Source organism: Sitophilus oryzae, unplaced genomic scaffold (genome assembly GCF_002938485.1).
Source record: "Sitophilus oryzae breed Bouriz unplaced genomic scaffold, Soryzae_2.0 scaffold_1693_pilon_pilon, whole genome shotgun sequence".
Taxonomy (NCBI): domain Eukaryota; kingdom Metazoa; phylum Arthropoda; class Insecta; order Coleoptera; family Curculionidae; genus Sitophilus; species Sitophilus oryzae.
The window spans coordinates 3,501,115-3,515,179 of NW_022146383.1; the positions used below are offsets into that span (position 1 = coordinate 3,501,115).

At 30.9% G+C, this 14,065-nt stretch overlaps 1 protein-coding gene across 1 annotated transcript in view; it reads right to left on the minus strand.

Annotated features, from left to right (window-relative positions):
* Window positions 1–7,940, minus strand: part of LOC115880997 — a 673,808-nt gene extending 665,868 nt beyond the window's left edge. Inside the window, exon 1 of the mRNA XM_030898346.1 lies at window positions 7,647–7,940. Coding sequence (XP_030754206.1) covers window positions 7,647–7,677 — 31 coding nt within the window. The 5' untranslated portion in view covers window positions 7,678–7,940. The remainder of the gene's footprint in view (window positions 1–7,646) is intronic.
* Window positions 7,941–14,065: the final 6,125 nt, after the last annotated feature.

Below are 14,065 nucleotides of genomic sequence, written 5' to 3' on the forward strand. Positions count from 1 at the left end.
TTTTTTTTATTTTGACGAGAATATATTACCTTCTGACACGTTAAGATTTTTTTTCTCCGTTAGACAAATTCGTTTTATTAGTAAAATACAAAACTGGTATCCAATGCGATCAACTTGTTGGTGTTTACAAAAGTAACTATTTGGTTTTGACTTTCTTTTAGTGGCGAAATATCCAGAAGACTTTTTGAAAAAACTTTAATATTGTTTTGTATGCCAGCTTAAACTCACAATACGCAAATATATGTAGTATAATATTAAAATATTTGACTGAAAATAATAATGAATGACTTTGGTGTTAGAATGAAACTGACTTTTATATATTTATCTGAATAATACAAACCACTCTTAATAAATATTCTGCTAAAAGCGCAGCTGGTGGCAAGCCCAGAAACGACTTATCTATTAATAAAGACAAGTTATTTCGTGGAATAAAATAGGAAATACGAGTCGATTTCTACCCTGGCACGCAACGGCTTCCGTTACGTAAGCCGATTAAACCGTAAGCCGATGCCAATCGAAAAAAGCGAAAATTACTTACTTTTAGGTAAATATTTTATTTTATAAAAAGCCTTAAAACCATTAAAAAGAAATTTAACAATAAAATAAAATAAAAAAATATTTACTTTAATATCGAAGCTGGCAGAAAAAATGAGATGCTAAATTAAAAAACCTATATTAGATTAGACTTGATATTGTGGTTCCTCTTCTGATATCTACAGTTCATACCAAATAAATTTTTAGTCACGTGATTAAGCTTGACCAGCATAGCGTTTGTTCACTTTTATAAATTTTCTTTTAGTCAAAATAGTTTATTAATTAATTATAAATATATGAACAGTTATTATTTACATCAACAAAACTTATTTTTGTAACAGCACTTAAGGGACATATAGAGCCATTACTACCGCTTTCTCGTTCAAAATATTCTAATAAATTTGCGGTGAGTTTTTTTACGGCTATTAAACCAGCTTGTAAACTTTGCATTAAAAAAGGTTCTAGAAAGAACAATGTTCGACTGCAAGGTCTGCTAGTGAACATTTGTAAGCTTAAAGTATCATAACACTATTTATGTAGACCAAAACTCGTAATACAAAACTAAAGTATAAAATAATTAAATGCAACTTGACAATTTTTACAGCAGAGTTACATTACATTTACAACAGAGTTCATAGTGACATCAAAACCAAATTTTTCATGTCAAAAAACTCCCAGACAGCAATTTTCATCCAAATATTGACGTGACTTCAGAAATTATTTGGAAAAAATCGAAATAAAAATGAAACTTTTACACCTTGTATCTCCGAAACTAAGCATTTTAGAACATACATTTATACGAACTTTTTTACTTATTTTTATCTGCAGAATATGCTGCCGAACTTTCCGAAATACAGTTCGGACCACCATGTATATTAAGATTTAAGCTTCCGATGCCCTTTTAGCAGACCCACTAGAGATCTGCCCCAAATTTTGGAAAATGCCCTATTAAATTTTCATTGAAATCAGAAAATATTTTGTAAAAGTCAAAAAAATTAAACACCTCAAATTTCTATTAAACCGAAGTACCAGTTTTCAAAATATCTTATAAAACATGTTTATTTTACGAAAATTCGATGCTTTCGAACGTACACACAAGACACGTTTGTATAAAAAAAAATTGTGCCCATTTAACATGTTTTGATGCCAAAAATACGCAGAAGTTCTATGTGTACGGAATATTGGGACATCCTATATGATAAAGTACCATATATTTTTACCATGAAATTACCGCTTAAAGTTTTCTGCTTGTATTCTTACATACTGTATAGTAATAAACATAACTTCAGTTTATATGATACACATTTTCTTGTTCGAGTCATTCAAGAAAATACGAAGCGCTATTTTTATCCTCTAACATATCATCCTTCTTGTCCCTTTGAGTATTCGATATCCCTACATAACCCATTCATTTCCATTGCCGCGTAAAATGACCGTTCCGATTTCTCCAATGGCCCGAATTATTTTATATTCACTGTCGTTTGTCACGTGTCAGTTGAGGAACAACCTCAATCCCTCTCCGCTGGTCAGATTGGCCCAGTATCCCCGCGGTCTTTTCTCTAATCGAGCCCGGCGATCGGGAGTTTTGACGGCTGACCGATGGCCGGCAATTTCCAGATTTGGCCAATCCGATTAAGTGTTGGTTCTTGCTCTCGTTAGTTTCACCCCCGGTCTGTCCCTTTGCCGGTAAGTAATTTGTGTATGCTGCTCGGATGGATTAGTGGAAGGTAAAATGGAATGGTGCTGTGGTTAGGTCTATTTAGAACGTCTACCGAAAATAAAATATGCTTTTGAGGTTTTTAATAAGTATATTAATTAAATCATTTGTGCGACTCAATTTGACCGTATTTTCAAGCTCCAGTAGAGAGCTGTTCGATATTCACTGGGACTAAACAGCAGAACTCATTGACAGGACTTTTTTAAAAAATTAAAAATATTAACTCTTCCTTCCTTATTTCTATTTGAATCCGTTTGCCTAATAGTAAGCATCTATCCGCTTCTCAAGAAAGGCTCAACTCAGGAATGCGGAGCAAGTTCTTTATCTACCTACCTCACGCTCAGATTTAATTAAAGGTTCAATATTGTACAACTCGAAAAAAATGCACAATCACCTGCCATTTGAAATCAAATCCATAACATCATTTTCTTCATTTCGCAAAGCATTGAAATCTTATTTACTAAACAAGGCTTTCTACGCCGTAAATGACTTATATTTTGATAAACGAATTTGATCTTGTAAACACTGGTCTAATGTTTGCTATTATTATATTTACCAATGACATCAAAATGAATTTATTTAGAGGTCATTGATATTTACTATAAACTTACTAAATATTTTTGAATATTATTTTTATTTCTTTATTCTTTGACATTATAAACAATAAGACTGACAATGTAATTTGTATAGTGTTTTGTATTCTCTTTTGTTTATTTATTTGTTTAGGTTAGTTTTGTCTACAAATTGTAAAATGTTTTGACAATAAAGGCATTTATTTATTTATTAAAATACTAGGGTCTACGTCTTACTAGTCTACTCGGCCACCCAACAATGTTGCCGTCTGTTGTCCATAATTTCATGATTTTCAATTATTAGATAAACTAAAGGCGTTTATTTTTACGGTTTATTTTATTTCAAAGTTTGATTGTTATTTGGATTATTTTGTAGAACGTTCTTAATAGCACAGATTAGTTATTAGGTATACTTATATTAATAGTAATCAGAATACTAAAGAAAGCAAAAAATAAGTGCTTCGGAAACATGTTAAAAAATTTCATCCTAACCAGATATAGGAAATCCTACATTTACTTAGACTTTACATTAGCAAAACTAAAATATCGCATGCGAATTCTGTTTCAAATTTTAGTGCAAAGAGACAAGGCATTTAAAATCACATTCACAAGTGGCACAAGATAATTGAGCAAATTATCAAAGAAATAAGGCAGATTCAAGTGTAAAAGATCGCTGCATATTATCATACACGAAGCGTTTCAGTTTGCTTTGGTAAAGTCAGAAATCACACGCTGTGATAAAGCGATGTTTTTCCATTTTTCTTGTAAATAACATATGCAATTGTCTTCCTACTAGATGTAAATTAAACAAGACAAGCTTCTATTGGACCTACATTAAAAGCTCTATAGTGTATAGAATACCACATTTGATAGAATATTATAAAAGAGCCCAACAAAAATACAATATGATCGAAAATTCACCACCCATTTCCAATTATAACAAATTGAGTTCATTATTTTTTTCTTTGCGTGTTTTTCAGGACAACCAGAATATCTGTACTCTTCTTGGATTTTTGTGAAAGTCAAATGTTAAAGCGCCTAGCACCCCAAATCTCAGTCAAATCAAAGTACCACTTTTTAGAATATCTTAGAAAACATAATTAGTTTATTAAAATTTTATGCAGGGCGTAGATAGAAAGGGCGTAGATAGAAAGACCTTTTATATAAAGATAAATTGATGCCAATTAACTTGTTTCCATACACAAAAATACGCAGTAACTCTATTTAATAATGAGACATCCTATATAATAAAGTACCATTTATTTTTACCATGGAATTACCGTTTAACGTTTTCTGCATTTGTTTTGTTCCATACTGTCTTGTATACATAATATAGATTTTTTGTATTTTTTTAGAATAAATATGTATCTGAAAATGCTTAACGTTGGGTAAAACGTTGTGATTATATCAATCTAAACCAAAAAAAAAAGTCCTCCTATTCTTGGTGTTCGCTCGCAAAAAGATAGAAGGCAATGAAAAAGCAAACGATCTAGCTAGTAAAGGAGGGAACACTCCACTAACGAACACGAACTGAAGAACCTGGAAGACTCCTGGACCTTCAGGAAGGAACCTAGACCTTCAACGGTCTAAGACACTCAAAGAAGTCCATCAAAACTTATAACCGAGAAAAATTAAAGATTTTCCTTGATTTAAGTAAAAATAATCTTCCGGATTGTTACGAGCATAGAAGATTGAAGCTGAGAAACAACGGTGAATGGAGATTCTGTGGGAAAAATAGGGAAACACCAGAACACCTTATCACTGAGTGCGCCGGGACGACAACCGTTGCCATAAACTTTGGTACAGCTGATGTCGAAGATGGAGAGCTGGTCTATGAAAATCCGTCTTAGATACTGTTTTTTGTCAAAGTCCTTAGACTGTATGATGAGTTATAACTCGTTATAACTCAAGAAAGTGGAACACGCAATATATCTGTATGGTCGCTGTGATTAAGTCCACTTCTAAACATTCTACAATTCTACAACGATACCATCACCCGGTATATAGAATATAATAATAATATTACAAACCCTGATATTATATAAAATAATAAATTACGTATAAAAGATACTAATTAATAATGATTTAAAAAAATATATAAGTTATTTCCCTTAAGTTTTATACATTTTTAATTCAATTTCACCACTTTGATATAATAACAAACATCGAAGAAATAAAGTAATATTATATTGTTTTAAACTAATAGTTTGTGGTTCTGTAATGACCGTTGTATTATTAATGATAGCCGTATTCGTTGTCTCTGAATGCTTGAAAACACCACGGAATTGATTTATAAATAGTAAATAGCGGTATGTCCCAATGACACATACTAATGATTATTGTTTCTGGAATATAACGGGGGCAGAATGTATATATGTAGATTAGTAATAGATTTTGTAGGGTCTGTTATTAGTTAGAGAAATGTATTTAATATTTCATTACGGTATAATGTGTTTTGTTCTAACGGTACTGTTTTGTGATGGGTATAAAAAATAAAAGAAAAATTTCAATACTTTTAGTGTATTGTTCAAATTATTTTCTCCGAGATATTTTTATTACTATTTTTATATCTTGGTAAAATATAATATAACTTTATTTTTGATAATTCGGAATAATGTATACAAAATTGATGCTTTAATGAAGATAATTACAGTCCATGGGGATCATTATTACTCAAAACAGAATTATACATATTTACTCAATAATATTAATACACTTTTTGTTTGTTGGTAATCTTAGTACAGTTTCTATTTTTATCGAAATTTTCCTGACTAGAATTAGACTTATTTTTTTAGTTTAGACTATTTTTAGGTTCTTTTTATATTGTAAATAAAGAGACGAATATTTTATTTATTTATAATTATATTTATTCTATTATTCTTCAATTCTTTTATGGACACTTTTTTATTTTAAGTCTATTTTAGTTTTAGTGGTTAAAAAAATGTGTACGAGAAAAATGAGTTATAAAAAATGTCTATGCATGTGTGGCTGATTCATCTCTCCAAAAATGTCCTATGGGCATTTCGCCACTGTAAGAAAGTCTACAAAATAAAATAGTTATATTTTGTAAACACTGCTGCGTCAATCCAAAGGAGTCTAATTGTCAACAGTGGTTTGCTAATAAACAAATTTTCCTAACCGACAAAAAAAAGCTTAACGTTTCGGGAAGTATGTCAAAAAAACACGAAGAACAAAAAAAAACTATTTAAAATAACTAAATGCAACTATTCACGAACACTTTAGTTTTTTAAAACAGATACGTCTATAAAAACCGTTGACATTCTGTTAAAATCATAATTAAAATCAGAAGATTTTTTTTGGGCGATACCAGGATTTTTTCCCCAAAGACTTAGAAAGACCATAAATTCTAAACAGTGACATTTCACAAAAAATAAATAGGTATGATGATATTGTGATTGGAGTTTCTTATATCAGTAATTAGTAAATACAAATTAGTAATAGATAATAAACAATTTAATACTAGCAAAATATTTATAAACATGAAATAATTTTTTACATGCCATTTTTTTTAAGAATTAGATTATAGGGTATTGACGAGTATTACTCTAACAACAAGACACAATTTTTAATTTATGTAGTTTTTAGGATTTATTTCAGAAATACTTAGTTATATTTTTACCAAATTTTAAATCAGAGATGGAATCATGGATTTTAAGCAATGCTTATAATTTAGGTATTAAGGTACTGGATACCTGCAATTTTATTTTTGAATGATATATAGGTATATTCCTAATGATTCTTATCATTAGTAGTATTAAACAAAAGACAGTTAGTTTAAATTTCTTAGGTCATAAATTATTTCGTTTTCTATTTACCAACGATAGATATGAAATACAAAGAATTTACAATAGTGATGTTTAAATTTCTTAGTTCATAAATTATTTAGTTCCTTCCTTTACCAACGATAGGACATATAATAGAACAAAATTATATTATGAAAGGAATTGAGTGTAATGGTTAAGCTCCTTCACTGTTTGAAAAAAATGTTACAAAAAAAAGTTCCTTGATTTGTGTGAATTCAAATTTTCAAGCGGACATTGTCTTTAAAGACAAGACATTGTCAGTGTTTCAAGTGTGTTTTAGTCTGTTAAACTAATTTGTTAATTGTTTTCCACTGTTAAAAAAAATAATGTATATATAAGAAGTAATATTTTGAAAACCATAAAAAGAACAGTTTTTTACATTTTATCGACCAACGAAATATAAATTAGGTTTAGTACGATTTCAGCCGTAGTCAATATACATAGATAGTTTTAGTGTTACGAATAATAATTTTAAAAAAATATGTGGTCATCTTTTGTTTAGTTTGTTAGTTGTGTGTGTTTGTGAATATTTTGTATGTAATTTTTGGATTATGTTCGACACTGTTTTTTTGAAGTGTTGTAAGATTTTGTTTTTAACTTTCAATAGCGGGTAAATAAGTATGAAAAAAAAATGTTTTGTAAATAATTATTGTTTTTATAACATAAACTTTGTCACACTAAGCTTCTTAGGGTTTTTTATATATAAACTACTTGACTTTTAATTTTAACTATGTATTCGTGATTTGTATAAATGTTGTTTCTCCAAAAAAAACATTAACATAGATTTTTGTGATAAGTTAATTTGAAATTGGTATTTTGTTATAGACACTACACTGATGAAGGCTGTAATGTTGGCCGAAACGTTTGTTTTTCCTTTAAAAATGAAATAAAGATATGAAAAACCAAATAAAAACTTAATCAGAGTTTTCCCGAACCTAAATCCTAACAAAATAAAAAAATCACAACTATATTCTATTATTTAAATAAAAAAGAACTTACCCCAAACAAGAACCAGCAAAATGACCTTCATCTTTGCACAAAACTCACTATTTACCTAGTTCAACTCTATACAGGCACTCAGATTAGTTTATAAAAATAGTTCACTACAAATATAAGTTCTAATAGTCTAAATTTCAAGCTATACTCATTATCTAAAACGCATATTGGAAATACTAGGTTAAAAAAATGATTTACAAAGAAGTGCGAATCATAGCGCGAAGAGTTATGAATTTATTTACGTAACTGTCACGTGAACCGACGCTAACCGGCGCTGAGTACGTCCTTCCCTAGGCGTCGCGACGCTTCGACTGCCTGTAAGCGCCAACGCTGTTGGCGAACTTAAAGTTTGTTGAGCTTTGCGAGAGCGCAGCGATTAGGACCCGTGACATGCGCCCGATTTTTTGTAAACAGAAGTTTAACAAGAAATTTTATTTGATTACGGCGAAAGTAGTTTAGAAAAAAATTGGGGGAAATAAACTGTTTTAAGTGGTTTGTTTGATAACCTTTTGGAATGGAATTTTATGATTTTTTATATACAAATAATTGTAGTATTAAGAGAAAAACAACTTTCGGTATTTTTTCCGATATAATTTTTTTTCTTTATTTCATGTCAATAATATGCTGAGGCTAATCTGGAGGAGGCTTACTTTGTTTACGCGGAATCCAAACCGCACTCCCCGTTCATATCATTGTCAATGGCCTACCGACTTGGCGAGTGTCCAAATAGTCTCTTACTCACGAGATATTTGAACTCATCTGGCCTCGAAGCTGCGTGAATGAGCAGTCAAGAGATAATACACTCTTGCCATGGGACAATCTCAAGTAGCATTTTTAGACACAAAATCGAAACAAAATCTCTGCTGAGAAACATTGCAAAATAGTTTGGTCACATTTTTGATACATATGTTTCGTAACATAAATTGCTTTTTGTTTCGAAACATTTTACCAAAATATAGTTTTGCTACATAAGCTATAACAATAAAGATCTTAGTGTCGAAACTTTTAAGAAACAGATGTGGCTCACATTTACAGATTTCGTACCCGTTTTGTGTCTGAAAAGTTTCCATAATTTATTTGATATTCTGTCAAATATGAGAACATAACCTTATTTTATTATTTGTTCTGCAGTTTTTGCATTTAAGCTGGAATATTTTTTTGACAAAGATAGTTTTGGTTACTTCAAATGGTTTGGTTTGGTTTGGTTCCAATATAGTTTTTTTATGATTTGGATGTACAGGGTGTCCCATTTTAGTTGAAATCATACGGAATCTCCGTTATTAGTAAAGATAGGAGGATGTGGCTTCCAGAAACATTCCCCACTTTTTAGTCAAACGGAAGATGCTGTCAACAAAATTTTCATAGCCCTCTTTGTTTCTGAGCTATAGGGTCTTTTTAAAAATTTTGCAATCTGGGACACCCGCCGTATCTCCGTTATTGTGGATGATATCGAGAAGGTGAAAACTGATTCGTGTAGAACTTTTTACGTAAAATACAGCGGCGTAGTCTGTTTTTCTACGAAAAAAATATTTTTGAAAATCTAAACTAAAGTTATGTTTTTTCAAATAGAACACCCTGTATATTTATAAATCATATGATCTGCCTTGCTATGAGCTTCTCAAAAATACATATCACTTTATATTTATTTTAACTATTTACTGCAATATTTAAAATATATAATTTTCTTAAATAGACCGTGATAAAATAACAAAAAATCAAAATGGTATTTACTAAAATAGTCATACAAATATTAAAATTTTATTTGGAATTGATATATTTTACTTTTGAACCGGCACCAGGTTCCCTAATATATAAAGAACTTATTAGTAGCTCTCAAAATAAAACAAGAGACAGATAGCAGCATACTTTTAATTATTCTTTAGTTTCTTTTATTATCAATCATGACCTACTAATAAATTTAATTTTTAATATTTTTAGTATTTAAAATACTTCTGGATGCGTTTATATGGGACCCATCTTTGAAAAAACGGCAAGCTCGATGCCACACGAGTTCAATAACCTGCCTAATCAACTTGTCAACACGTAAGTCGATAGTTTAGCCGGCGTTGATCATCGAAGGACGTTTGAGGGCCGAAATGAGGTCTTATTAATTTATCAGTGTGTGTGTGTGTGGGCCAACTATTTTATGGATATGGATGTTTGTCTGGGTCGGCGGATAAAGAAAGCCCATATTATAATGCTATGAGGAGTTTTAAATAATTATTATATTATTCCGAGATATTATTACATACGTGTTTTACAATTATTGTAATACAGTAGCATTCCTTCAAATAAATTTTATTCATTTAACAATAAGTTTCAATCATTTATATTTAAAATGTTAGGAAAGACAATATAGATTTTTGGCAAGAGGGAAGCCAATATGGGGGGAAGGACTGCGTAACTAGTAATTAAAACTTAACAATTTTTTTTACTTGATATTTTTCTGGTCGTTCACGTTGCACTTTAACTCTTCGTTGTGTCACACACAATCTAAATTTCGGATATGATGCAGAACTGATAAATTGGATTAAATATATTAATTGCAAGGTATGCAAAGAAATATTTTTGTTAACTTTGCAAATACATAAGGCATGCAATAATTTTAAAAAATTTTGACTTGAGATTACTTTATAATTCTTGGAAGTATTGAATGATAAAGATTTGAATTATAATGGGTCTGTTTTGTTTAAGAAGCTAACAAATAATTTCAAAAACTCAACTATCAAAATATATTGGTAGCAAATTTATAAAAGTATGCATAGTTATAATGTTCTATATTAATTGGACATACTGAATGTAAACTAGGTATAGTTGTTGCAATCGATAATATATTTTGCTGCTTATTTTCAGCACAACAAAATCCGTTATGATGAAACGAAAAAAAAATACCGCTACTCATATTATGGGCACCTAAGTAATCGTGACCAATCACGAATCCGCACACGTTCATATCCATCATTAATACTTTCCTCACTAAATTCTTCACTTTTACAAAAAATCATCACGATAAAAATCAAATATCAAAATTATTTAACATTGCGAACGTTAAACTTGTTCACTATACGTATCTGGAATATATTTGTGAATAGCGATCAATGATACGTTTACGTTAGACTGTCGGAGTGCTGACGTCATGAATGTCAAATTGCTTTCCAACGAACAAGGTTTAGTTCTTTTATATTTCTATTGAGCTCTTCCAAATGACGCCACAAGTTAATATAAAATGTAAAAAACAGGTGATTGTCGACAACCGCCGACTTGTGTCTGGTATTTTCAATACGCCTATGATGGTTGCGCATGTTGCAAAATCTGTGAATTTTTTTAATATTGCACTAAATACTGAAAAAATATAGAATGATATATATTTTTGAGAAGCTTATGGCAAGCCAGATCAAATAATTTATAAATATACCGGGCGTTCTATTTAAGAAAACACAACTTTAATTTATATCTTTAAAAATATTTTTTTCGTGGAATAACAGACTACGCCACTATATTCTACGTAAAAAGTTCTACAATAAACAGTTTTCACTTTCCCGATACCTTTAACGATAACAGAGATACAGGGAGTATCTCAAATTGCAACATTTTCAAAAAGACCCTGTAGTTCAGAAACGAAGAGGTCTATGAAAATTTTGTTTACGGCATCTTTTGTTTGACAAAAGAGTGGCACAAGTTTGTGCAAATAGCACCCTTCTATCTACACGAATAACGTAGATACCGTATGATTTCAACTAAAATGGGACACCCTGTAGTTCTCATCTACCCCGATTTCCCGTAGTTATACCAGAAGTAAGTAAGCAACCTTCATTTACTAGACTAAACGGAAAGTTGAAAATTATTTTAAAATCATAACAGTTTTCTTTCAATAAGCTTAAAACTGAAAATTTCTATTTCAGAAATATAAATCACCCTTTCTTACAAAATATCACACTAAAACAATATTAAAACTCCCAAACTCAGTTATCTGCTTAAAACTGAACTCTCATCACGACTGGAAACTTAAAACGCTTTCTATTTGAGGGCGGTATTTCCGCTTTCATCGTTTCGGAATTGTCGGGGAATTTTTGTTCTTCGTCATCAGGATCGTGGCCCGAACAAAGAGTTTCGCTTTTCAGCGGCTCGTTCAGAGTCGGTACAATGAATAAAACTGCCATACGCGTAAAACTTTTGCGGTAGTTCGTTCTCTTCCGAGAACATTGAGGAATTTAAGACGTCCCAAAGATTATTATTCACTATATTTAGTCGTAAAATGTTCTTGAAGAGTCTGCTTTGCTGGAAAAGCTAATGAAAGCTGCTCTTTAGAAGAATTTTTTTTATATATTTTTTTGGTTAGTTTATTTGTGTTTTAAAAGTACCACATAGTTTTATTAAATCTAAATAATATTAAACAGAAGTATCCTACTTCATGGACTAAAAATATTCAATATTTAAATTATTGTAGTTAGATTGTAACGTTTTTAGTTCGTTATATGTATTTTTTATATATGATTTATATGATGTCTGGCGTATCGTCATCGGATTCCGTATCGTTCAGGCCTGATAATTTATTTGGCACGCTTGGCGTAATTTTTACGTTCCCTAGTCGCCAACCCTGTTATCGTTTCACTGCTCTGTGGAGGCGCTGTCAATATCGCTCCAAGGTTAGGTCGCTCTCCGCGCTTAACCTCACTTTTGTTCACCCGTCTTTTAGAAATGGTAATAATTTAAATCTTGCTGCAAAATCTTAATCAGCTGCCATTTCGAAGCAACAGGTGAAGATGAGATATTATCTTTATTAGATTCGTTATTATTATTGAATATTTTTAGGGTAGAGTTTTGGATTGACCCACCTTAACTCGTATTTGTATTTTGCTGGCACATTGGTGTTCTTTTGCTTTTATCCTCCAGAATGTTACATGGAAGAAAGGACAGTTAGTAGTTACGGCTGTATCAATTCATGGTGTCCTCACTCTGGCCCCTTTTGTTGTATTGGATGGCCGAGTACAGAGATGCGAGACCACCTCACGCTGTTACTGTTTGAAGCAAGATTACATAAAGAACAGCTAAGTGTAGATTTAAGTTATAGTTTTACATTTAACATTTAAAACATTTTCAGTCTTAAACAATAACGTACATCTTAAGTAATATCGTACAGACTATGTTTAGTGGTTAGATTGTTAAGAAAATTCATGTCGATTTAATATTTAAAATATGATTTAGACCTTAGGTTTCATTACAATACGTCTTGTAATGGTATTACTTTCTTAGATATTATTATTGCACTATTTTAACAGATAAATAACCAAACATAGATTCTAGAATCTACGGGTTGCAACATCTTCAATTTAACATCATATAAAATATGTCAAATTAATTAAAGTAATGCTACAGTTCATATATTCTCTTAAACTTTACATGTCTTGTATTTTATCATAGTTGTTTTCATAGATATTTAGTACAACTCTTAACACCACTTTCTTTGATATATAACCACTATATATTTATTAGAACTCTACAATGTCATGTACCAGCAAAGAACATCATAAATAAATATAGTCATTAGTGTTAAGTAATATACAACTGTGTTTTCTTTCTCTGTACGTGCCTGGCGCCCAATATCTATATTTTTTTGTTTATTGTTATTGATTAGTTTTCTATCTAGTGAAATACCTTACCCACGACTGGTCTCCGATGAAAAGCTGCCGTTCGCAGTGTTAATGTTTATAAAAAACGGTACAAGATTAGCTTTTTTTATGAGTTTATCGACTTGTTTAACATTTACACAATTTACACAATTGTGTAAATTTACACACAATTTACCCCTATACAAAGGTGCTTCGTTTGTCCGCTAGAGGACATCAACCATTAAAAAAATAAACACATTTTTTCAGGTAATTGATTTTCGTCCATTTGGAGCCATTTTTTGGCTCGAATTACGCCGAGACTTGGATCTTTTCGTGTCCTTATCTAGTGGACTATTATTATTTTAATTCATTCTTCATAAACCTAAAACCTTAAAAACCTAATTACATCAAACCAATTAAAAGAAACGTAGAAATAATTAAAACTAGAAGTATTCCAATTGATTGTAAATAATCAGAGACCGAATTCAATCGAACGTCTTTAACTAAAGAAACGTGAAATTAAAGCTGAAAGGCTGCAGGAGGCTCGGCAGGGAATAAAGGAAGCCAAAGAATCGGCTTTGTTGAATAAACATAAACCAATTAATTAGGCATTGCGCATTGAAAGAGGCCGGTCGGAGCCGGCAGGATTATTTTGTAATTCAAAGGATTTGCGGCCGCACGGAAACAGCGTCTACTAGGACCGATCGATGACGTTTGATCTGTTCGATTTCTCCTGTTTTGTTCGTTAAATTCGAATAATTGCAGGGAATTTAGAAAAAATGCTTAGTCAAACGATATAATTAATGGAAAACG